The sequence below is a fragment of the Fringilla coelebs genome (assembly GCF_963513975.1).
Source record: "Fringilla coelebs genome assembly, chromosome: 1".
Lineage (NCBI taxonomy): Eukaryota > Metazoa > Chordata > Aves > Passeriformes > Fringillidae > Fringilla > Fringilla coelebs.
The window spans coordinates 29,532,059-29,558,185 of NC_140028.1; the positions used below are offsets into that span (position 1 = coordinate 29,532,059).

General features: G+C 40.8%; 1 protein-coding gene across 1 annotated transcript; it reads right to left on the reverse strand.

The window, feature by feature from the left end:
• Positions 1-8,499: 8,499 nt before the first annotated feature.
• CHMP4C (charged multivesicular body protein 4C) lies at positions 8,500-25,350 on the reverse strand. The gene is made up of 5 exons (XM_084201855.1): positions 24,919-25,350; positions 17,744-17,921; positions 16,410-16,524; positions 13,725-13,833; positions 8,500-11,528 (listed from the first exon to the last, which is right to left on the reverse strand). The coding sequence occupies exons 1-5, from the start codon at positions 25,112-25,114 to the stop codon at positions 11,464-11,466; spliced, it is 663 nt and encodes a 220-aa protein (XP_084057981.1). The 5' UTR covers positions 25,115-25,350; the 3' UTR covers positions 8,500-11,463.
• Between the last annotated feature and the right edge of the window lie 777 nt (positions 25,351-26,127).

Sequence of the window (26,127 nt, forward strand, 5' to 3'; positions counted from 1 at the left end):
ATTGAAAAGGTGCTTGGATCATACATGCCTGGGATTTCTAAAGTACAGCAGGTAAATCTGCAAATCTAGATATTAAAGAAAGCTTTCATATAATTTACAGTTTAGTCATGAGAGGGCAAAGGAATGAAAACTTCAAGATTTAAAAGATACTTTGATAACCCAAGGTATTTAGTATCCTGTGAATAGACATTTTGGTTTAGGGGGACCTTGTTGTAACTAAACTGAGCTGGGAAAAGTGAGTTTGTTCAACGGCAGTGTGGTATCACTTCAGCTATGTTACTGGTTAATGAATGGTTATCCTCCCTAAAGGACATGCAGAATTTGAGGTGACAGCCCATTGTGGCCTTGAACATCTTGATCAGGGTTTATTTCAAGTCAATCCCATAGTGAATTTCTTTCTGCTACACTGCTTACATCCATTCTAGCACTATTTTCCATGTGTTTCCTTCTTTTTTCACTCACTGCTGCAATTTCAGTACAGAAGAAGCCAAGTTTCCAATACTTCATTTGTAAGAATTGACAGTGGAGTTCTGTGCCCTGCTGAAAGTGCAGAGAAATATTCAAACTGGAATTGTAAAGAGTGAGCTAGTTATAATACCCAGTAACAGGTTGTTCTTTTCTGTTGTAGGTGATTGCCTTAATAGCTCAGCCACTGATGTACAACAGGGTTTTCCCCTTAGTTTTAGACTTTAATACCTAGTGCATAGTTTAATCTTAGTGGGGCCTTGCTTTTCTTTAATACTGCATCTTTTAATCCTGCAGGATTTTTTCATCCTCCAAAGCGCATGCAGTCTGCCCACACCACTTCTCTGCTTTTGATTTGTGTACTTGCTAAATCAATTAAAATGCTGACTAGTATTTAATCAAGAAGGAGTCCCTATAAACTCCCACTCCATACCTTTCCCACTGACAACCATTAATTGAGTGTAGAACATACAACACAAGAGTTTACAGTTTTACAGTTGAAGTGAAAAGGGACCAGGAAAGCTCCTGTTCTAGATGGTATGTCTGCCCCAGTTGGGTTTTACTCTCTGCACTCATTAGAACACTTAGTAATTTGATTTTTTTTTCTCTGCAGTTTCTATTTCTTTTTTGAAATGTAGCTACGAAGGAACAACATTTATTCTACTGAAAAAATTTGATTTTGAGTAGGATGTTCTGTAGGAAACTTCATGCAGTTTGTTTGTAGAGGGGTTTCTCCTATCCTAGCTGTGGCAGGCTCTGATACATGCCGGGTGAGTGGTGTGGAATTCAAAAAAGTTACATCCCAAAGTTGCTGCTACAATCAGGGTTTTGTTTAGAAATGTCAGATAACACAAATCAATAGACCAAGGTAACAAATCAGCAAGCGAAGGACGAATCCTATAGGAAATACTCTAGGGAAGGCCAGGTCTTAGGGGTCTTTCTTCCTATCATTCCTTCCTGTATTTCAATTAAGTCTTCATGCAAGAGATCAGAACATTCTGATTACTAAACAGTTCCAACACTCCAAACTAGATACATATTTTTCCTACAAATTACAGAACTTGCTTTAAGAGATGCTTGGGCAACTGACCTGTATTCTCACATCCATGTTTGTTTGCATCTTACAAGGAATCTAGGAACTGATAATGCATCCATCTCCAAAAGATGTCTCTCTTGAGAGTTTGTACTACTCTGGCTGAGCAGTCAGTGTACTGACCAGTGCAGTTGGTGGTTCCACACTATTATGATCTTCAACACATTGTTAATGCATAGGATCTTAAGCTCCCAGAGGAAAGAGGAGAGAGAATGGAAAAGACAGAAGGGAAAGAGGACAAGAGAAACTTGTCCATAGTTTACACCTGAGCATTTTTCCCCTTGGAAATTAAAAATTTGTTCACTCATTTGTTGACCAGGACTGTTTCTCCGCTAATTGTTAGCTTCTGTGTTGTGAGTGGTTTAGGCTCTGTGTTAATTGTAACCCATTCAGGATCACCTTCTCCCACAGCACTGGGGTTTCTTTCTTTGCCAGCCTCACTGTGCTAACTTTTATCCCAGTCTTGTTTCAGAGGCCAACCTTTTGTGTTCAGTCCTTCTCAGGTTGTGCATTGCAAAGAAAACACTGAGCCCAGGGCTTCTGTTAAGTCTTTTTGATCTGCCAAGATTTTATTTACCTTTTGTTTCTGATGCAGCTATGTGGATTCAGAGGAGTGGAAAAATAAGGAAAATGCTAAATATTTAGCATAAACATGCTTTATGCTAAACAATAGAATATTAATGTATCTACAGATATCCTTATTTTGTAGTAGATATAAATGACAAACATGTCATCCTCAGAGTAATAGTGACTGTTGGTCAGTTTACAGATTATTCTCCACCTGGGTATCTTGAGTGTTACACTGGAATACAAAATGTTTCTCTTGAAATTTCTCCTTGGGTTGATGAGTTCAGAACCATTCTGGTGGTTGTTCTGGAGTCAGGAAAAGGTTGTCATGAGACAGTCTAAGCATAATTCTGTGTCACATACAAAGCATCTTTTTTCTTCTGGTGGACATATTTAAAAGCCCCAAACTGCAGGTTTATCCAGTATCATCAAAACAAAGTGATGTCAGGATTGAAGAATCCTATTAGGATTGAAGAATCAAGTGTCAGGCAGAGTTACACTGATGCTGCCCAGAGCACAGGATGTGCACAAGCAGGATGTTTCCAAGACAAGCATTTTTCACTGTCATGTAACAGGAAGGCTGAAGGAGCTCTGTAATTGGCTGAGTTCTCAAATGTAATTCTGCTTAGCTGGATAAATCACCCTGATGTGTACACTATTCTTACTTAAGATAATGAGAATTTTTTACATGAAGTCTTTCTGTAACAGAACAGTGCTTGACACTCAAAATTCAGGAAAGCTAGTGATGTTCTAACTCAACTGCTAAAGCTTCTCTTTTATACCCTTAACCTGCTCCTGACATTGAGAAAAATGGTCTTCAGTGCATTTTTCTTGTGTGTAAACCAGATCTTCACTGTTTTCCTGCCCTTGTTTGTATGACTTGTGCCTTTTCTGTCTCATTAAGCACATCAGAGCATCCAGCCCAGGCTGGAATTTTGGTATGGCTTGCAGATATTGCAAACTGCAAAGCAAGGCAGCATGACTCTGGAGAAAGACGAGGTATGGATGTGGGAATGCTGAACTTGGAGTAAAAATTTCAGTCCATAGAAGTCCCTGCTAGCCTGAGCAGAATCCTTTGGCTTTGGGCGACAGGGACCTCACTTGTCACATGCATCACCTGTCAGGAAGAGATCCCTTCCCACAATGCAGAAACCCTCAGCATGGGTCTACCTGCTAGCAGAGGCTGATTAAAGCACTGGCCTAATAAATGGGATTCTGAGATAAGTCTCAGCAGTGGCCAAGTCTCATCTATTTTAAGGGAAGTTAAAAGGTTCTGTACCTTAACCCTTTGCTAAGCCTTCAAAAGCAGTGCTCCAACCTATGTTTTCCTGGTTTTCAGCACGATCTTCATGGAAACCTTTCCCCCTTTTAGCCCTTTTAAGCTCTTCATGGAAACCCTAAAGGCTTGCTGATTCAAACTCAGCACTTTGATTTGAGGATCTCCAGAGTGCTTGCCAAACAAAGTTTGTCCCCACTTTGTAACTGAGAGATAGGTATTGTATTTCCCTCTGCTGTGCAAACAAGGAACCTGAGGAAGAAAGCAATTACATGATTCACCCTCATTGCACAGTAAATCAGTTGGTGCAGTCCTAGGGTTACTGCTGACCCCCTTGACTTGTCAGCAGGCTAAAATTAGATTATTTGCTTATGCAGTGAGACTTTTGCCTGTACAATACAGAAACTTTGTCTTGGGAATCTCAACTGGATTTCAAGTAGGTTTAAATGTCCTTGCTTATAAATTATTTGCTGCTTCTAGATTTGTAATATTCCTTTCTTCTACCAGTTTAAATTGAACACACTAGGATGCTTGTATGTGGTGGAGAAACAGGCCTCTCTTTTCTCAATCCCATGTGCATAAATGCCTTTCATCAAGAAGAAACCACAGCTGCCACAGCTGTTTTATGGATACGTTGAGGATGACTATGAAACGGTTGGTTGGGTGGCTGGTTGGTTGGTTGGTTGGTTGGTTGATAACATGGGTTTGTCAAGCATTGTTCATCTGGCAAGCATCTACTGGGAGAAGGTTGTACATTGACCTTTCAAGATCTCATTATTGCTTTGCATTGTCTGAAAAATAGATAGATTAGATAGATTAGATAGATTAGATAGATAGATAGATAGATAGATAGATAGATAGATAGATAGCTAATGGATGATAGAGGGAGCTTAGGAAGCAGCTGCTATATGTGGCAAAACTCTCTCTTCCCAGATTTCCTGTGTCTTTCTAGGCATTTCTGGTGACCAGGTTATGGGGTGGATTGTTTGTGGTGTGATGGAGTCTCCATTTCCCCCTCATTCTGCAGGATAAATACACCTGTTACAGGGACAAGCAGAAGCAATAGGCAAGAGCTCTACCCTATTATGGCAGCTGCTTTGTGCATTTACAAGAAGTCTTGCCCTGAGAAGTTTATTTTTTGTGTGTGGATGTGTATTATGAATTTAGAAATCTTGCAGCACAGCTTGTAGGATAATTGTAAACCTAACAAAACCATCAGGAGCTTCCTCTTAGATTTTAATTTGGTAAGGAGAGAATAATTTGTATCGGAAAAAACAGATGAGAAAACTGTCTCACTTCTGTGTAATCTTCTGTAAAAAAAATGACTAAGATTCAGTGAGATGTTTGTGTGCCTATAGAGACATTGCTCCTGCTTAGGTGTACAAAAGCAGCCCAAAAAATGTGTTTTTTGTAGAAATAACTGCAGAGAATGACCAGTCATATCTGACTTAGTTATTCCTACCTAAACAGGCAATTAAAAAATAATTTAAGAATGCAGCAAAATTAACGTGCAAAGTAATGTATGATGAAAGAGCATTAAACAATCAAAAATTCAGTTCAACTCTGCTGTGAGTTAACATAAGAAACAGAACATGCAAATAATTACTCTTATCTATTTCTGCAGTCGGCATGCTGTAGTTCACTACAGCATCCTCTGTGAGACCAGTTTCACATCTGAGTCTAGAAAATCACAGAAAAGACATCTCAACTCATTTCACTTTTCAAATGTCATGAGTTACACAAGACTCACGATTATCCAAAGGTCACAGGACAAGATCTCTTCTCTCAACAAAGAGGCTTCTATGCTCTGCTCTGGTGAAGCAGCTGTTGACTCAGATTTCAGTTTATTCAGACACAATATGTGCTCTAGACAGATTCTCAGGCTACATAAATTAGTGTCTCAACTTGTTATCATTTTCCCCCATCATTTTTTCTCTCCTATTGTCTTCTTTATAAAATTAAATCCTTTGTGTTCAACTGCAAGTGTCTGCTCCAATACAGATACGATCTGTTCTCAGGTTAGTGCTGTTACAAACCTTTTCCAGAACTACTTGGTTCACACAGCGGGATTTTTTTTTCTCTAGCTCAGTGAACTGAATTGACTAAAATATTTTGCTGACTGCTTGCAAAGCATTGGGAGCTGAAGGTTTTAACCTGAAAAGTGCAAGGTGATATCTCCAGCATATGTTTATCTGTGAACTTCTGAAACTGCATTACAGCTGTAAGAAGGTGTCAGTTCAGATGGAATTTCCTGTGCCAAATAAACCCTCTCCTTGGTAAAGCTATCTTTTAAGATCCAAATCCTCAATAAATCAAAGTGATTACTTTTACACATGAACATCAACAGCCCCAAAACCAGCAGCTGCAATACCTCCCTGTAGGCATGTCCCACGTGCTCCCACCAAACCCAAAGTAGCACTGACACTACCTCACAATGATGTGCTCTGAACCCTCACAGGGTCTGAGAGACAGACTTGACCGAGAAATCTCTCTTGCAATTCAGTGTCCTCAGTGTGTTCCAATGACATCCAGCTTGCAGCTGGTCACTGCAAGGCACAAAACACTGAACCAGTATTAAGCTTCTTCAAAATGAGTATTTTTAAGAGATTTAAAACTTTGAGGTTGGTCTCAGCTCTTTGCCCTGGCCTGAGTGTGTAGAGAGGGGGCTGGTAAACTGCTGCATGACAATCAGCTTCTGAGCTCCTGCATTAGTGTGGAGCAGGGAACAAAGCTGGGTGCCAAGGTGGCCATAGACAGGGGAAGGGAAGAAAAAAGAAGCCAGAGAAGCACCCAAGAAGGTGGTTAGTATTTAAAAGAGCATTTTAGCTCTGAACGAGTGGGGATTTGTGAGAGGACTGAGAAGAGTAGGAGGGTTTAACCTCTGATTTTTGAGCAGCACTTCCAGGCAGGCCTTTTCCTTCAGTATGAGCAGTAAGACTGAAATCAGGCCCTGTGAGAAAACGGCAGCTTTCCAGCCTGCTGGAGTTTCTTGCTGTATGCTGAACCCAGAGCTCCTCCTGGAGGTCCGCAGAGTCCCAGCCCTGGCACTGATGGAGCTCACCACTGCTGCTGGACAGCAAAGCAGCCACACCAGGCACTCCAACACCCCATAAACACACAGGGTACAGACAATAGGTAGGTATGGGGTGATACAACAACCCTACACATGCCTATACATCTGCAGTCCCAGCTGACTTTAGTTTGCTCAGCAGCTGCACCAAGGTCCCTTTAGCTTTACTTTTGTACTCAGCTTACTAAGATATATTTATAAAGCTGGATATATTTATACATTAAATATATCTGAACACTCCCTTAAGTCTTTAAGTGCAAGTTTAATTTTTTTGAGGAAAGGGTGCTAAACTCAGGGTAGAGTTGGGGTGTACATGTAAATCCTGTTTGAACCCACAAAACACTCCTTGCCCCGTAAGACTTACATGGTGAAAGCTGATGGTCACAGCAATAGGAATGGGAGGCACTGACACTTATCACCTCCATGGGAGCAGACCACCAGCTCAGACAACTGGCCTACCACCTATTTGATGTAGTTCAAATCACAGATCCTCAACTTGCCCTTCAGTCCTAGGAGAGTTGGATGCCTGCCCTTTGAGAAAGCCAGCTGAGGGGTACCTTCACTGCCCTGCTGCCCTAAAAACAGCCTGGGTAGCAGTGGCTGCTGAGACAGCAGGCTGTCAGGGACTGGGTAAGTGTCAAGCCCAAACTCCTCAAGAAGGCATTTGCCCAAAGTTTATCTTGGTAAAGAGGAATTTGACAGTCAACTGTAGTAAAAAGCAACCAGGGAATTATCAGAAGACTTTTAGCTGCAGGGGGAAAAGTCAGCTAGCACACATACAAGCAAAACACAAAAACACAAGGGTAGTGTGCAGGAGAGAGGGGAGTAGGGCAGCAGAGGGGCTCTGTGACCCTGCCAGTCATCTTAGGTATACAAGGTTGTTCAGAAATTTCTAGGCACATATTAGCATTTCATAAATATATAATCTAGTTTGATCTGCAGATATTGATCCTAAAAGTTCAGTGGTGACCAGGTAATCACATGCTGATAACAAAACAAACAATTTAAACTGTGATCAAGGTCACACTAAGCAGTTATACTTTTCCTACAATATACACCTGACTACACCTGACTCAGTGCTATGAAGGTGGGCCTCTGCAATGGGGACAGATGTGAGAAAATATGACAGCTACCTGAAATTATACTACTTGTAATTCTTAAGATGGGCTGCTAAATAATTTTTGAGACTATATCTTTCTCCTTATGTCTCTAAAAAAATGACATAATTAAAATAATATAAACTCTACATCATGAAAGACAGTGAGATTTCTTTAAATATTTCCCCTGTACACTCATCCTGTTCTTCCACCCCTCCACAGGTGTAGACACAAACAGCAGTGCTCGTACCACAGCAGTTCCTTGGCATTTTGTGACAAAGCCCTTAGGACTTACAGAGGAAAAGAGAAGCTGCCCAAGCAATTGAAACCTTTCCATACCAGATACTGAATGGTGGTTCTAAATCACTGCTCCAGCATTTCAAAAATACATTTCAAAAATATATGTGTGTGCACGTAAAAGGTGAGACACTATACACAGACTTTAAAGAGATTCTGATAAGATGAATGAAAAAAAGTGTCTTTTGTATTGTATTTGTCTCACTTCATCCTTGCCTATTATATTTCTTTCTTTTTCATTTTTAAAAGACTTGATCATTCCAAGTAAGGCTTGGAAAGGGGAAAACACATATTTCTGAAACAATGATGAGATCTTCAGATTAGAGAGGAGGAGAAGAAGGTATTTTTGATATATCAAATTAAAGAATTTCTTACAACACAACGGTTAAATGTTAAGGAATGCAGCCCAAACACATTGGGGTGGGGTTTTTTGTTGGTTGCTTTTTAAACCAAAGCAACTTCAAAGAATTATTGAATTCTAACTGCCAGTTGAAAGATTAATACATCAAAAAAATGTTTCAAAATATTCTCACATCCTTTAAAAGAGCACTATATCCTAATGACAATATAAGGATGGTACTCACAATTTTGCCTGACATGAAAAGAAATTTAATAAAATCATGTAACACAAACATGACACCAAAATATTTATTTACAGTGTGTGTATATATATACATACATTAGTTTTACTTTTTATTAATATCTTTTCTCCTTTTTAAAGTTATCCAGGTTAAAAATGTCTAAGCCTGTTAGGAGAAAAAAACAATCTCAGAATAAATAAGCAAGAAGAAAGGAAGTCAGTTATAGTACACCATCTGCTGCCACAGTCCTCCTGTAAAATATGTTCCAGTTAATAGGGTACATTTACATTAACACATTGACACTATTCACTCTCGACTGCTTACATACTAAACAAATACCATCTTGGCATGAAGGGAGGCATATGTTCAAATAAGAAAGAGCCATTTGTCCCACTGTTATCTGAATTTACACAGGAAAGAGCCACTCCCTCAGCTGAATTAAATCCCTACAACCCTTTTTCCTTGAAGAAAACTCGTGTCCAAAAAAAATATGGCAACAAACACTCCAGTTATGAAGGTCTAGGGTGTATTTTCGTTTCTGTACATCACTACAGTGTTTCTGAGTATAATTTCACCAGCCTCACATCCTGGCCTATGAACTGGTACATGAGTCTGTCTTTTAGGATCACCAGCCACTATCATAAGCTTTCAGAGCAACTCACCTGAATATTCAGTCTCATTTATTCACCTTTCAAAAGTTTTGTTTTTAAAGTGCTTGGTCTGAACATTAATAAGCTGAACACACCTGAAGCTTCTTTAGGATCAACACTTGGCCAAAACATCGCTGGAGGCCAGCAGTCAAATGCTGGTTTGCAAAGGAGAAGATCTCTACAGGATTATTTTGTCTCCAGTCAGGGGTGTTCACGTGGAAAGTTCTTATTCAAAAACAGCAGGCTTACATTTTCCAAAGCAGAAAGAAAATCACTTTAGCTTCAAAATGGAACCATTGGGTTGTAGAGCACTTCAAATATGCCAAGTGCTACCTACATAAGAGCTAAGCATTAAACTACTAATTCAAACAAGAACAGAGGCTGGAAACCAGCTTTCCCAAACCAGCTATGGGACTGTGTTGGCATGGCCTCGTATTTAGAAATGCCAGAAGTGTCCACAAGCACACTGCCAGCCTTGCACAGTCACACCCCCAGTGTGTGCTAATATGTTCTGTACACAATTCAGAGACCTGCATAAACTGCACACCTTGAACACAGGATTCAAACCAGAAGGGTTAGCAAACTGATTTCAAATAACTTTGAATATTTGCTATTTTACTAAATATTCCTGCTTTCAGCTAGCATCTCATGCTGAATTTCAGCAAGCATTAAAACCAAGTAGCATTTTTTTAGTATTTGGTTTCCTACTCCTTGAGAGTTCAAAATGTACTTTTAAATTTAAGGCAGCTGTGTCTTTCTCTTTTTTCTGTTTTATTTTGTATTTTAAACAAAACTTAAATAATTCCAGACTCCCTCTACTCTCAACAAAAAAGGGATAATTTTCTTGGTACTCCAAATTTTAGGACAGAATTAACACACCCAGTTTTTTCCAGTAAAAAAATTATCTGAAGTGGCAAGGCTTGATTCAGCTCTCATACAGATACAATTCAGAAGCAATTCCTTTGCACAGAATGCAAGTCCTGAAAAAGTCAATCTCTTCACAGGATTTATACATTTTGGGTTTCATCCATGGGGCTCAACTTGAAAGGATCTGAGCAGACCATGTCTAGAAACATGTATTTGATTATACTTAACCTAAAATCCACTAAGCTGAAGGTTATTGAAGACTGTTGAAGCTGAACACCCAGCAAATCACAGGCTAAAGCCTGCAGGAGAAAGGGTCAGTCTTCTGTTGCTAAAGATCTACAGAAACCAAGTCCACCACTAATCCCCAGGTGGTTCAGTCATCACTAAATTTAAATTCATTTGAAAACAAGATCAAGGACTCTGCTTCCTACATCCCTAGGAACTCCACACTGTTCTACTATTTCCTTGTGATTGACAGCAGGCTACTAGCACACAGTTTAAGACTTATTAAATACTTTGTTAATACAAGTCAGCCTATTTAATCAGCCTATTTTTGGGTTGTATTTGAACAGCAATCTCTCCATATATGTAGTAGTTTAGCACTCAAGAGTGGCATTTTCTCCTCAGGCTAAAACACTGTCAGTTGGGCAGTAACACACCAACTTCACAAGCAACCCAGAATCAGCTTTCAACCAGGGTTTAAAAAGGCCCTGCAAATGCAACACACTGGTATTATTTCCATTCACAAACTGAGTAAAAGAACCAGACGCTCAGAAATTAAAACTATTTTGAAATTGTGTAACTAAAAATGCGTTGCTAATTTTGCTTTCCTCGATCACGGTAATTCTGTAACCTAGTCAGAAATAGTCCAAAATACAATTCAAGTTGACCTATAGAAGTGCATGGGACATTTTGCCCAGTTAAAACAAAACAACATATCCCACTTCAATAAGCCTACAGAAGAGCTTCCTCTTAATATCTAGGACACCATAAGTTGCTCCAGGCAGACTGTTTGAATCTTCATGTCCAAATGAATAGCTAGTAGTTCTTGGGCTCAAAGAACCTACCAGTGAGGACATGTATTAAGCTGTTTTGCTAATATTTAAATAGCCTGAACCAAATAATCCTCTAGTTATAGGGCTCTGATGACTTACTTAACTTTCTCATTTCAAAAATGAATCCAGCTTTGAGCATAAGTGAGGCACACAGGTTTTACAAACCAACAGATATGGTAGATAGTGTCTATTAAAAACTGATACTAATAATAAAACAAATCTCTTGACAAGGCTGAAAAAAATTATGCCTGAAGGTTTAGACAACTATTTAAGTCTTTTGTTTGCTAAGCTAGTTTTGTAATATGGCAGTAACACTAGTCTCAGCAAGATGTGCCATAAAAAACCCCAGCCTGTATGAAATGCAACCACAGCGTGGTTATAAAACAGCAGTACAGCTCTTTACATTCTGCACTATAATGCTTGGTGTTATAAAAAGACCATGCTCTTATGAAGCCCAGGCAGCCAGTTTCTTCATTTCATCTTCATCCTCTGCTCTTTTCCTGGTAGATGCTGCAGATAAAGAGACAATAACCATCAACTAATGTAACAGTAAGAACCATTCTATCTGTTAGCATGAGGACTTGCATAGTGCTTTTCTGTTTGAAGATCTCAGACCAATTTACTGGGTAGCAAGCTGAACATGAGTAATGCAGGAATGAAGCTCATAAGAGAAGTGACTATGTTGCCCCATCATTATTTTGTATAGAACCCTGAAGTTCACAATGTAGGTCTGACGTCATTACTACTGAAAGACTCACACAGAAAAAATATTTAATTTCTAAAGGTTGTCACAGCCCAAAAAAGCCCACAAGAATGCTGTCAATTCTCTCACCACCATGTAAATGAGAAAAGTGACCTATCCTGGTCAGCTGCACATCCTGCTACCTTTCCAAATAATGCTGAGAGGTTCTGCACATGCGAGGTTCTGCACATGCAAGTCTCTGGATGAACTCACCCCATTTTAATGGGTGGGATCATTTATTAAATGGAGAAAGACATTCCTGAACTTGCTTTGCTCAGGTGACATCAGTTAACTGCTGTGGTCACAGCAACAACAATTCCCAGCTCTGTATCAGGTCCTACACACACTTGGTGCCCAAATCTCCTATCCCACATCATCTGCATTCACTAAACTAAAACCTCACCCAAACTGTCTTCATTTGCTGACCTGCAAACTAGATGCTCAAGAGCCAAGGTTCAGCCTCAGGCTGCCTCCTCCATTTGTGGGCTGTGCATATCAGGACTGGCATCTCTGCAGCCACCAGTGGGACACTCTTAGTAGGTCCAACACCTTTAAAGTGTGTGCACCTTTACAGCAGACAGCTGGCTCCCACCTGAGGCAGCCGTGGGGCCAGGAGCCGCTGTCTAGAGGGGAACTGCAACTACCACCTTCAGGGACTAGGGGTGGGGGACCAGAGCTTCAGTCCCTCTTCTGCAAGTGTCACAGGTTCACTGTGTGACTGGGGAAGGTCACTATGCCTTGCTTCATTGCAGTTTCCTCCTCTTCAAAATCAGGAGGGCAACATGCCTCTCCAATTAGAAGCATTATAAATCCATCAACTGGTCTGACTCTATTGTTGCTGTGTAACAGTAGGCAGGAAACATAAGCCAGTTTTTCACAGCCTTGAACTATATAATTGTAACCAGTTCATCTTGCCTAAAGCAGCCATACAGATGGATGTAGAAAATTAAAATAGTGAGAAGCACATGGAGATAGTCTGGGTTTAATAAAAATGTCAACTGGCTGTGGATGTGGATCTGGAAGACGATGTATGAACAAATCATAAATGGCCAGACTGAATTTTCATTTTTCTAAATCCCCTTTTTGTTTTACTAGCTGTTCTGCAACTGAGTTCAGTAGATGTGGCCACAGTCTCAGCTTGAAAATTTTAAACTGCTTCTCAGGATTTAAGTGTCATCTGCCAAAACACATTATCATAGTATCAGAGTTGAGCTGGTCTAGGTAACCTGTTCTGTAGCAGAAACCATAAGCCATCTGTGCCACATGTGTGCTGTCCTTACCACCAAGTATTGATACTCTTTTACTAATGTTAGTACACAGCAAGTCTTTCAACTGACAGTGAAAAGTGTAGCAGAATTTGACTGCCTCTGGCTGAATTCAAAATGAACAAGGAGGAACTACAGAAAAATAAAACTACAGCTAATACCAGGAATAAGCCTGTTCAGTACAAAGAAAGCAAAGGAAGAAACATATGTCATTAAATATGCACTTCCTGATGCCTCCTTCATTTCTAATTAAAATACCAATGGAAAATATCAAACCACTACCCTGCAAAGCTGGATCTTTATGACATAAACATTTGGAATCTAGGTCAGACTCTAACTGAAAGAGACTAAGGATTTAATTGCCAAAAAGAAGAAAAAAAAGGCAAAAAAGATCATTCTTCAATGATCTTGCTACATTTCAGTAGGAGATACATCAATATATGTGCAAGGTCAAGCTCCCTGAGTTTGTCACCCCAAATCTACAGAGAATGTGGTCCTAAGTCCATTTTGCTTTCAGAGAGCAAAATGGAATCCCGCTCTGCTTTTTCTGTTAATCAGATAAAAAAATAGGAAAAGGAATTTATAGCATTTGAAAAGTCATAACAGAGTTAAATGCATATCTGAAACCCTCTCTTCCTCTCCCCTTTCTCCCAGCATAGCTTAATCATGAGAAACGTAAAATGGCAAGCAGCACTTTACCAGGGCGAGAAGGCAGCGATGTGGACGGAACACTTGGCAACCTGACATCTCTCATTCCCTTGTTCAGTTCTTCTTGCTCCAGTTCTTCTAATTCTGCCATCAACTCATCCTAAATTCAAGGAAAACATTATTTACAAATTCTGACAGTGATTACACGCAAGGGCACATTAAACCATCGTGAAGCAAAGTACTACTGAAAAAACAGTTTACACCTGAAAGAACATATCAAGAAACAGCATATTAAATGTGCAATTTTTACTAAGTATGGGCAATTAAATAAACCTTAATTGAACACTAAAAATAGGACAATGGAAGTTAGAAACAGGACAAGGAATAAACTTAAAAACAAAACTAACAGTAGTTTTTAACATTCCAAAAAGGCAAATATGGGAGTAAAAAGCCTCTCTGCTCTCTGCTGCCCCCAGGTTTGTTCCAAATCTAGAGCCTGTACTCTTCAATGGATTCTAACTTTAATGTGCCATTTCTCCCATTTTAAAAGGCAAACACCTTCCACTGGTTAAAAGGCAGACTGTCATTAAACATTATGCTTCAGCCCTATCATGTAAATCCAGGATTATAAGTGATTTTAAAGCAACACTGAAATCAAAACTGTCCTCCTGGGTCCTGTTATTCACTCTTGAAGCACACAGCACGCGTGGGCTTTTAGGTGCAGAGGCTAATTTGGACAGATGATCTAATCCACTTGTACAATGCTAAAAATAAAAAGCCTGTATGCTTTTTTAAAAAGCAAGGAACTTATTCCTCAGCTGAAGTTCCACAAAGAAAGGGAGCTAAATGCTACATATACGTGGAGAAATTGACCTTTGCCATGTTGATAAAATGGTTTAAAAGAAGCAATGGGCAAAAACAACAGGAGAGGGGTGGGGTAAGTGTCAAAAAAGCAGTGAAGTAAGAGCTATTAGGTACTGCAATGGTCTTTGCCTACACATTTATACTTTATCACCAATGTAGAAGTTAAAATGATAGTTGCATAGGCACCACAGGACTTTATACCTCCATTTACTTTCTCATGGTTTTACAATTTAAGGCAAACATACACTGTGCCAACCCAGGGAAAAGGAACTCTTATGTTTCTGTGCCTGTCTGGAGCAGGAGAAATCACATGCTTCCATGGTCTCCTTACAGCCACGGCACACACATGAAGAGAAAATGCATCCAAATGCATTGAAAAAATGTCCTTAAAAATATTTAAATTAAATATTATCCTTCAACACTAACCAGCTTATATCCCAGCAATTAAGTCACTGATTCTAGCACTATTAAGGTGCAGTAGTAGCCTGCAAACCAGGTTTCCCAGTTACTGCCAAGTGCTCGAAGTATTTGGCTCCTATGCAAAAGCTGGTACAACAATGCTCCAAGTGACAGGGGCTTATTTCCCAAACAGGAACAATGCACATCAGCTTCAGCTGGTATCCCTTAGGAACATCCAGGTCAATCTACAACATGCTTACTAAGCCTAGACTCCAAAAAGTTAAGCACTGTTGAAAAGTAAGACACAGCTGTTTGGGATGGGAGGATGTTTTTCAATTGTCTGAAGCTCAGGCCAAATCCCATTCCTTGTGCCAGTAATGCCTACATGTTTCTTGGAAAGCCTATTTACATTCAAAGGGGAAATACAGGAAAACAATTAATGGGAACAAAATACAAAGAATCATTATTATTTTCAACAAATTAGAGCTGCTGAATGAAACTTCCTCTTCCTCCCAGTCAAGCAAATATTTGCGATATAGCATTTATATATTTCTTTCTTGTCCATTTGGGAACATAGGAACAAATTAATTGGGAATACAGTGAATGATTTGAGTACTCAGAACATTCTTCAAATGATTCTTAGTGCTTGGCCATTTTGAAACAAAATTGAAAAACAAAACAAAAGTGGTTGTGATATTGAGCTTGACACCCATCTCTGCATTCCACAGATTACAAGAATTTTGAGTAACCTTGACCCTTGAGTCTTCAACCATGGTTGGATCAGAAATAAATTATACCCTGTTTAGATGTACAAAACCAAACCTGGAGGCACTGGATGAAAGCTACTGCAACAAATTTTGAGAAGGTCCTAAATGCCTAGTGGGGGTTTCAGAAGAAAAGATCTTTAGAATGAAGCCTTACTGACTCCAACAGGTATTAGTTCTACCTATCAGAGCTACTTCTGTGGTCTGGGCAACAGGTAAAAGGACCTGAATCTCAAAGCACTAAAAATGACCTCTAAAAAATGGTCCAAATATTCAGAATTATGAATAGCAGCCTGTCCATGACATAGGGACATGCACTTAAGTCAAATGGATGTCTATTTGGAGCAACAAAAAATTGTATGAGTCAGTGTCCACTTGGAGTAGTACAAATTACATGCTTTAGTGACCTTCTTCCGAGGCTCAAATGAGAACAATAACTACAGGAGTGGAGTTTAAAATGCTTTTCTTAAAATTGATACAAAAATAAAAATATTTCTCTACTTTTACATCTACAGATTTTTTATTTAGTACATTATATATTTTATATATAATGGTTTTATTTAAATTTTATACTTATAATAAAATTATACAATTGTCCTAGATAGGGTAAGCTACAACCAAGGAATTTCCCATCCACCCTTCTTGAGAAACAAAGCACTGTACAGCAGAATAACTATGGAGTTAATACTCACAGGCCTGAAGTACTAACCTCGTCAAACTCATCACCAAAGGCGGCTCTGTTTGAGATGGCATCTGAAATTTCCTGGGCAACATCTTGCTGTTCAGTGATATCTTGCATCAAATCATCGATTTTGTTCAAATCCCTGGCAAGGTAACATGGAAACATTTTTCAAAAGATGTATCGTTCAAATCCTACAGAACACACTCACCTGAACAGACCCTGTTTTCTTTTTATGCCCATGACTCTATAAAAAGCAGCATTCACAGGGAATAATTTTCCTCACCCACACCCAGTCCAGCTACTTCCATGTTGGGATTACAACAAAAGACAAACTGCAGCAGAGTGTGTCTCTCCCTCTCTGTGTTCCTCATACCTCTGCAAACCAGTCACAGCCCATGGGCAGATTCCCCAGGTCAGCATCTTTACAGGCCTTTTGGTACTTAAAGGGCCTTTATAAGAAAGATGGGGATAAACATTTACACGGCTTGTTGTGACGGGCAGAGGGTAACACCTTTAATCCAAAAGACAGTCAATTGAGATTTGATTCAAGGAAGAAGCTTTTTACTATGAGGGGGTGAAGCACCAGCACAGGTTGCCCAGAAATTATGGATACCCCATCACTAGAAACATCCAAAATCAGGTTGGATGGACTCTGAACCACCTGATCTAGTTGAAGATGTTTCTCTTCACTGCAGAGTGTTTGGACAGGATTATCTTTAAATGTCTCTTTGAACCCAAACTATTCTATGATTGTACGGATCTTTTTTAATGTTAAGCTTTCACCAGAACTGGGGAGAACTTAACAGAATTGTACCCCACTTAAAGGTTTCCCCTTATTGTTAACTTCGTTATTGTTTCAGTTCCTGTTTATTTCTCCCAGAACAACCCTTTCTGATTTAACTCTGTTTATTCAGGCAGAAAAACACCCCTTGAAACAATATAGGACATATGAAAAAAAAAAAGTAATTATTTTCTTTTCTTGGGGGGGGAAAGGGGGTGCATTTAATTAGTACTTTGAATCCCACAGTCCAGCTTATGGATTCTGAGGAAAAGTGTCCACATAGTTTCTGTGACTAGATTTTCTTCTAGACAAACCAAGGGCAGAGGCCACTCTCCACTGCCAAGACAGACTGAAAAAAAACAGATCTCACTAGTTAAGTGAACTTCCTTCTAGATTTATTGTTAGGAAAAGATGTTTTTCTGCCAAATATAACACTATAGCACTAATAGCATTCCTGACATTCAATGCCTGAACCAAAAATGAAGTCAAAACTATCTAACTTGATACAACAGTCTATAGTAATGGAATAATTTGAAAGTGGTCAGTAAGTTCATCTTGGAAGGTACTAGAAAACACTTACATATTTTCATGTACTTTTTTCATAGCTTTTGCAGCATAACCCATATTCTTGAGCACTTCTGTGTTGGTGTGGGAATTTTCCAATGCCTCTCTCTGGAACTCAATGGTCGAAAGTGTCCCATCAATTTGATTCAACTGTTTCTCATACCTCTTTTTTCTCTTCAGTGCTTGTAAGGCAGCTGGAATGGGAAGAGGCAAAGTGCATTTTGTGTTTTCATAGCAAATGCAAGGACAAGTAGTTCAGCACCAAGCTGACCTGCAGAATTTATAATTCTCGCCCTCCTACCTTACTATGAGGGAGACAAACTTTGACCACACCAGATCGGCAGCCTGTTAATCACCAACAGGCTGCTGCATGAACATGCTGGAAAGTCTCTTTGAGATTAACTCCGTCTAGCACCACAAGGAAAAGCAGCTTCTTCCTCCACTGTGGGAGATCTTGAACTCCATCCTGTGCACACAAGCAAAGCAGGGAAGAAGGGAAGGAAAAAGAAAAACATCAGAGAGAAGTCAGAAGGGAGGAAGCAGAACAGAGAATAAAAGAATGAGCTGCAAAATGTAAGTAAAACCTCAGGAAGACAGTGCAAGAAGATCTGCCATGATAACCACAACTCCACCAATGGTGCTTTCTAAACCTTGTCTCAGCATTAGTAACTGCGAAATGCAATGGAGGGCTCAAATGGCCCAGCTAGGCAGATGGGTTAGATCAGAGGTGGATTTGCATTTCTCCAGCTTTTATCTCCTCTATTTCTAAACAATCACTTAGGAACATGATCTTTAAACCTTAGAATTTAAAAACACAAAGAACTTTGTAGACACGGGCACAGTCATATCCAGCTACACCCCATTATCTTTGTAAACTGTCGAGATTAGTTTTATATTCCCTAAATTATGAGCAGCATACTCTGCCCAGAGTAAATCATTACCAGAATAAGTGCACGTGACAAGGATGAGGAGAAAAGAACTTTCTCTTGGCCTCAGGGTGTGGAACACACACAATTTTGCCACAAGCATTTCCTGATGACAGTCCTTTCCAAACTACACATGTGCCAGGCTAAAAAATTAACAAAACAAAACAAGAGACTGAGTTAACCCATTGCTTGGTTTCTTTCAAGGAAATGCCATTCCTTCCCTTGTCTCCTACATTTAATTTTTTTAAGAGATTCAGAGCCTGCCAGCCCCAGCAGTCCTGCAACCCCTCAAACTCAACCAACAGCAGCAGCTACGGGTGCGATCCTGTAAAAATTGCCCATGTGCAGTAACACTGAACCTCAACAGTGGAGTATACAACTTTTCAAATGAAATTAGGATTCCCCCAAGGAGGGCACAAAGATTTATGGTGTGTAACAGCACGCTAAAAAAAATAATGCTTTGTTGACAAATGTTTGAATCAACATGATCAAAATTGCTCATCATGAGCTGTTCAAGGACAGGCATTTACACAGGATAAGATGCCTTCCACCACCTGCAGTGAGATGCTTCAGGACAGCAAACCACAATCCCAACAGATTAATCATGGCATTCAAATCCAAGATTTTCCCAGGTTTTGGGGGGTGGTTCAAAGATCATGCATATTCTGAAAAAATTGCACAAACACCAGATGATGTCATGCACACGGCAAATATAAGAATTGTAAAATTCTCACTGGCAATTCTAAAATACTTAATTTTGTTTAATCCCAAACAATCTTTACCTACTTCTTATTTCCCTATTCCACTTCCTTTCTTAGCTTCCATTGGATCAAATTTGATCCTGGATTCTTAGGTTAGGAAGCTAGAGGTTCCAGACAAATATAACAGTCTGAAACTGTGCATAACACAGCTGGGCCAGAGAGGATTCTTAGGCCCTGCGGACTGAAGAGCACTCAGCTGGAGCAGGCATCTACCATGGGGCAGTCTTTCTGGTCAGTGTTCTTCAGGAATGGAACACTGCAATGGTGCTGTTATTATTGGCTGCTCACAGAGAAAATGGATTTCCTCAGTTACACACAAAGCAGTTGTTTTCAAAATCCTAAAGATCATCGAATTAAACCACACCCAAATCAAGAAAACACAGGAGAAGCTAAACTCTCTGCAATTTCAGCTATTCATAAGCAGCTTTTCCTAATTATTGTGGTGCAAGATATTATCTTCATTCTCTTTAGTTTTACCAGTGACTTAAAGAATAACGCAGTCCATAGGAAATAAATTTATGCTCCTTCCTTATCAACCAAAGCAGTATAAATTCTTACACCATACCGTATGATTTTTGTGATTTGTGTTAAATAAATGCCCTTTGTTGCAGAGTATTTTGCTACAGTAGCTCCTATCACTAATTTATGAGAATTTCCTTGTTATTTGAAATCTATTTGCCCAGGTTTGACAAAGTACCTAGAATTTTAGTGCTTTTCCACGGCATATTACAAGCATTTTTAAATTTGTGTACCAATCTTACAGAACTGAAATGCTTCTGCTTTATAATGCTACCACATTCTAATTATCAAATTGGAGAAGAATGTATCTAATAAAATTTAATGAAATTGAGCAGAGAACACAAACTCAATTCACTGAAGGTCTAAGAATGGCACTGAAAAATGGTGTTCCCCATTCCAAAGATCTCAAAGAAGCAAGACAGCCTGGAGAGGATGAGTTTGAGCAGAGGTAGAGTTTGAGGAAGCAAGTGTAATTAACACCAATTCATTCAGGAAGAGGTGGAGGGCTTCTCTGGGAAAAAAACACAAAAGCAGACTCATACACTTTTTCTTTTGTGTTCCAAAAAAGCCAATTCAACTCCTGAATTTTTTAATGTCAGTACTTGGCTGGGCTTTAGCACATTTCCTGAACTAAATCCAGTAAGCAGGATACAGCTCATAGATTAGGAACCACTGTTTTTAATATGAGTTTTTATTTTATAGTCAAGGTGTCTGAAAGAGAAGAAGACTATGATGTCAGATTAAGTTTGCATATTAATTAACTCCTTTTATTAACATAGAGAAGGGTGCTTTTCCAATATCACTACAATGCTGACACTTTATTAAGGAAGCAGAAATGGCCTGCTGGGCAATAAGAATCCTGGCCACACTGAATTTCCAGATTTCAAAAGGAAAAACAGAAGCAATGACATAGGAAGAGTTGCGCACCCTCCTCATGGTTTTATGACAGATCAGACTGAAAAGCAATAGTGCAGTAATGCTACCTTTACCTGTCAAGCACACCATCAACACCCATCAGTACAGAGAACACCAACAATCTTCTGAAGCAGAAATAAAACAATTGTCTAATAATGCTTATAATTCCCATGAGGAAACTACTGCAGTAGGAAAAGAGTGTTTCTTCTGAAGATGTAAGACTACTGTAAAAATATCAGGTCTCACTCTTGGATACAGTTCACAAACTTCCACCTCAGGTCTGCAAGGAATTCATGGACTGCAGCTTCTGATCTCCCTCTCTCCAGTGACAACCAAAGGCAATGCTGCTGAGGCCCTAAAAATCATAGGACCCTAACTAGGATCATTATCAGCACTCATAGTCCTTAAAGCCTTGTGGAGGAAGCCACATGCAGTTACAACTGAGGAGCTAAATCAAGAATAATAATGAGCTGGACCAGTTATAAGTATTCCAGTTCATGGCAAGACACTTGAAATGTGATCATGAAGGTCAGAGAACAATCACTGTAACTCACAGCGCAAAGACACACCAAGGGCCTTCCTTCAAGTCCCTGCCAGAAACCCTCCTTCCCAAACCATCCCACAGCCTGCAGTAGGTGTGACTGCCCTGTCCACCGCAACACACACCTACCACACCATTGTTTGGCTTCCACAGCCTCCTGGCTACGCCCAACTCATTGAAAAGGAATGCTACACGGCTACATAAACCCTGCCCAATCCTAACATACAATATATTCAGCAGCATCTACTTGTGAAACCCTCCCTGTTACTCCCACTTTCTTCATAGGTTTTGTCCTCAGTAGTACTATGTGGTTCTTTATGGTTAAGATTTAATCCTATTCTGGATGGCTTATCTTAACTTTATTCTTTTTATTAAGATTTTTATATTTTTAGGAACTGTGAAGGACATTGGGCTGAAACAACACATTCATGTGTATGTTGTTTTCACAATCACAGGCATGCTTCAGAAAACACATTTCCTTTTAAACAAAGTTCTCAAATATTCAGTATCACTTCCTGTTCTTTAAATTTTCTTCTATGTCCTTTAAAATAATGGATAAGAAAAGCCAATATGTAGATGGAGTTGGCAGCTATGCACTGGCTGAAACTGAGAAACCCCCCCAAAAAGCACAGCAAGAGACTTTTAAAAAGAGTTTTTTCCTGGAAGGGAGAGACATTAGAGTTCAGTGCTAACTGTGAAAAAAATATTGCTTCTTATGACATAACCTCTTCAGGAGGAATTTCAGCAAACAAAAAACCCTGAAGTGGTCTAGCTACAATCAGATATTAATGGGGAATGCTGGAAACGCATCACATCAAAAGTATAGCTAATTTCAGATTAGGTATAGGAACTGCAGAGATACTTCATAAATGAAAAGCCAGGAGTATTTCAGTGATGTTTCACATCTATGGCATAGCTAATGCATTACAGCTCTTAAATCACGTTAAGCCTACTGATGTCACATGAAACCCATTCAAAGAGTCATATGAAGTCATGAGAAATTGCTGGTGCCTCAATCTGCTCTCTCTTGTGTTGGTGCAACTGACTCATACTTATGCACCTAAAAAATCAAGTGAGATCATGCTAATTTGCTAATTTTCTATCCCTACATACATCTTGCTCCAGTTGCAGACAGCCCTATTTTAGTTTCCATAGGCTTCTACACAGATGTAATGAAGAAAAAAAAAAACTACATTAAAATTACCAGTGATGTCCCTCAAAAACACTCACTTCAACAAGGCAATGTAGATTCTCTCATTTGTATGCATGTTTACGTAAAGTTACAATAGATAGTGGTTAGCACAGATTTTCTCTGAGCTATACAGTACTACACACTAGCTAATATGTCAATGTAAATCAACAGTAATTAAACTGTAAGGCAATTGACATATCAAATGAAGACATATTATTGGGGATTTAAGTTCACTGACTATCCTGCTAAATTTAAGCACTTTGGCACAGCAAGGTTATATTTTAAACAGTATATGGTTCATATTTTTTCTCCTCTGACTGTACTTAGGTTGTCTCATTTTGGTTTTAGAAACATTTTTGGCATGAAGAAAAACTGCCCTATGCACTTTTAGCCCTACTCTCGCCTCTTTATTGTTCTTAACTGTAGGTCCCCCACTAAATGACAAAATCAAAGGCAGTTATTTCTAACCACAATCAGCTCAACACTACAGTTTGTAATACTACTCCATGAACAATTTAATAGATAAAAAACTAGGGCAATTACATATTGAAACAATGATCTTTAGATATCAAATGCTGCATGCCTGAAGCAAAAGGCCAACACACACCTGAAACCACCATCAACCAGCTGAGTTAAAGATGAAGCAGATCCACCTTTTCCCAACAAATTATCATTCCTGTCTGTGCCCCACTCTTTCGTTCCTAGGTGCACAAGCACACATGTAGCTACCAGGTCAACTGGATAAGTGGAACTTAAACCATCCTGGGTAAAAAGAATAACCCAGACAAAGAAAACCACAATATTTTACAATATCTAGCTTTCTGAAACACACCCTTCAGGGAGCTCTGCTAAGGGAAAGGAAGGGAGCAGCACAAGGGCAGGAGTGAGGCAGGAAATGCTGCTTCTTTCTGCAAATGTGCCAGCTTATATTTCAGGTTTGGGATGAAATTCTAGAGCAGCATGTCTGGATTTAACCAGGAATTGCTACAGTCATAGGAACCAACCTGTTTGCTTGTACCAGCCCGCAGCTCAGGCTTTTTGCACAATGAATTCAGCCCCAGGAGCCACCTCGTCACTTTGTCCCATAGCAAATTAGCTTCCAGCTGGATCACCTTCCTGAACTAGCCCACTGTGACAGTACAGAGGTCCCAGTACCTGGACAAAGGACCAAGAGACACTCCAGCTGAAGCCAGGGGAGTAGAAAGTGTGAGACTGGGACAATTATGACAGCTCCCATCCTCTTGAGCAGCTGTCTCAGTTGAGCTCTCAACTGACTTTACTCTCTTGACTGTGCCTTCAAATCTGTCCCATCTTGACCCACAATTTTAAATCCATTGTAACTAAAAATTAGTTTATTTAAACTGCCTTTTGCTAATAATTATTAAATGCTAAAGTATTACAAATACATTAGAGGGCCAACCAGGACACCTCTAACACACAGCTCCACACAAGTTCAAAGTTACAGGACATTATTTTATAAATTACCGAGTAACAGAACAAGCAGGCAGAAGACCTACTTTCTTGTTACATCATAAATCTTTAATTCAAAATATTCTTCTTCTGTTATTAAGCATTTAAATTAAAATACTGCTCAGGCAAATAGGCCTCCATGCGACTTCAGGAAGTAATTAACTTGTTTCTCTGAGGCCTGTATATTTCCCAAGACACTGACTACCATCATGCAATTCCCAAGGATGACAACATCAGTATACATAGGAGCCAGGCTTTCTGACCCCTTAGCATTCTCTCCTTGGTAGCTAACACTGTCCCAGAGCAGAAGTCACTAATGCTCTAAGCTATCATTCTTTTTTTGGTTGCACTTCTTACATTATTTGGACAAATCATGCATCACTTTGTTGCTCAGTTGTCAGCAATGGGGATAACGTGCATTGATTCGTGAATATACAGGAGATCCGCACATCCTTCGTCTTATCAGCCACCTGCCCAGCCAATGCTGAGCCCCCAACCAGAGATTCCCTCCCCTGTTGAGCAGCAGTACTTTGCCCTCCGTGTATCCAACCAGCACCTGCATCGACTGCGGTACAAAGCACGAACAGGAGAATCGCACAGGAAACCACAGACAGTAAATTCGTGAGGAATAACAAATTCCCATCCCGCTATATGAATCCACAGTTCATTAAACACTAATCGATGCCAAAACCACCATCCCGCGTGGCGTGTGGTGATACTTGCTCGGAGCCCACAGCCCAACCACACTGCACACCTGCGGTGCCAGGTGACCCGGCCCAGGCACGGCCCCGGAGAGACCCGAGTGCCCCCGTAGCCAAGGCGCTCCAGCCCCGGGGTTTAATCACGCGGGGTCCGGCTCGCACTCACCTCGCTTGTTCTTGGTGCCGTGCTGCCGGGCTATCGCCAGCTCCCGCTCGATCCGCGACTCCAGGTACTCCTGCTTCTTGCTGAGCATCTCCTCCGTCTCCCGCAGCCGGGCCAGCGCCTCCTGCGGCGAGGGACCCCCGCGGCCCTTGGAGCCGGCCGAGCCGCCCCCCTTGAAGAACTTGGAGATCTTGCTCATGGCGGCGATCCCAGCTCGGCACACGCCGACGGAAAGGTCTGGCCTGCCCGGTCTTCAGGAGCCTCCCTGCCCGGCACACGCCGTGACAGCACTTCCTCAGCCCACGGGCGGCGGCGGCACCGGCACCGCACCTGGCGGCGGGGCGGGCCCGGGGGCGGCTCCGCGGAGGCCGAGCTGCCGCTGCCCTCAGCCAGCGCCGCGCAGGGCGGCGGGAGGAGCCGGCGAGCTCCGCGGGGCAGCCGCAGGGTCCCGGGTCGGGCCGGCGCTGCGCAGGCCTCTGCGAGTTTGTGCTTTCCCCCTACTCTTTTTCCCGTGTCACAGAATGGCAGAATGCACAGTGGGTCATCTGGTCCAACCTCCCTGCTCAGGCAGGGTGATCCTAGAGCACATGGCACAAGACTGCATCCAGGCGGCTCAGTATCTCCTGGGAGGGAGATTGCACATCTCTGGGCAACCTGTTCAATTGCATGGTCATCCACACAATAAAAATGTTCTTCCTCGTATCCAGGTGGAAATTCCTGTGCATCAGTTTCTGTCCGTTGCCTAGTCCTATTGCTCGGCACCACGGAGAAGAACCTGCCGCCGCCTCTTGGCGCCCTCCCGTAAGATGTTTATAGACTTGGTTATGTCCCCTCCCAGTCGCTTCTTCTCAAGGCTTAAGAGGCTCAACTCCTTCAGTCTTTCCTTCGAAGGGAGATAATCAAGTCCCTTGAAAAATGTTGTAGCTCTCTGCTGGATCCTCTCCAGGAACTCCAAGTCTCTCTCCTACTGAGGAACCCAGAATTAGACACATGCCGCAAGAAGGTGTTTTGGGAGAGCATCACCCTCGGGCACAGGCGTGCACGCCGGTCAAGGCTGGGAAAATAACACTGAATTCTGAAGGAATGTATTTTTTTACAGAAGTGGTGGGTGCGCCGCTAAGGAAACCTCAGTGGCACCAACAGGTTGCAGAATGCACGAAGTGCTTGGAGAAGTCGGGCTACCTCCGCTCTGCCTCCGGGAACAAGGCTCTG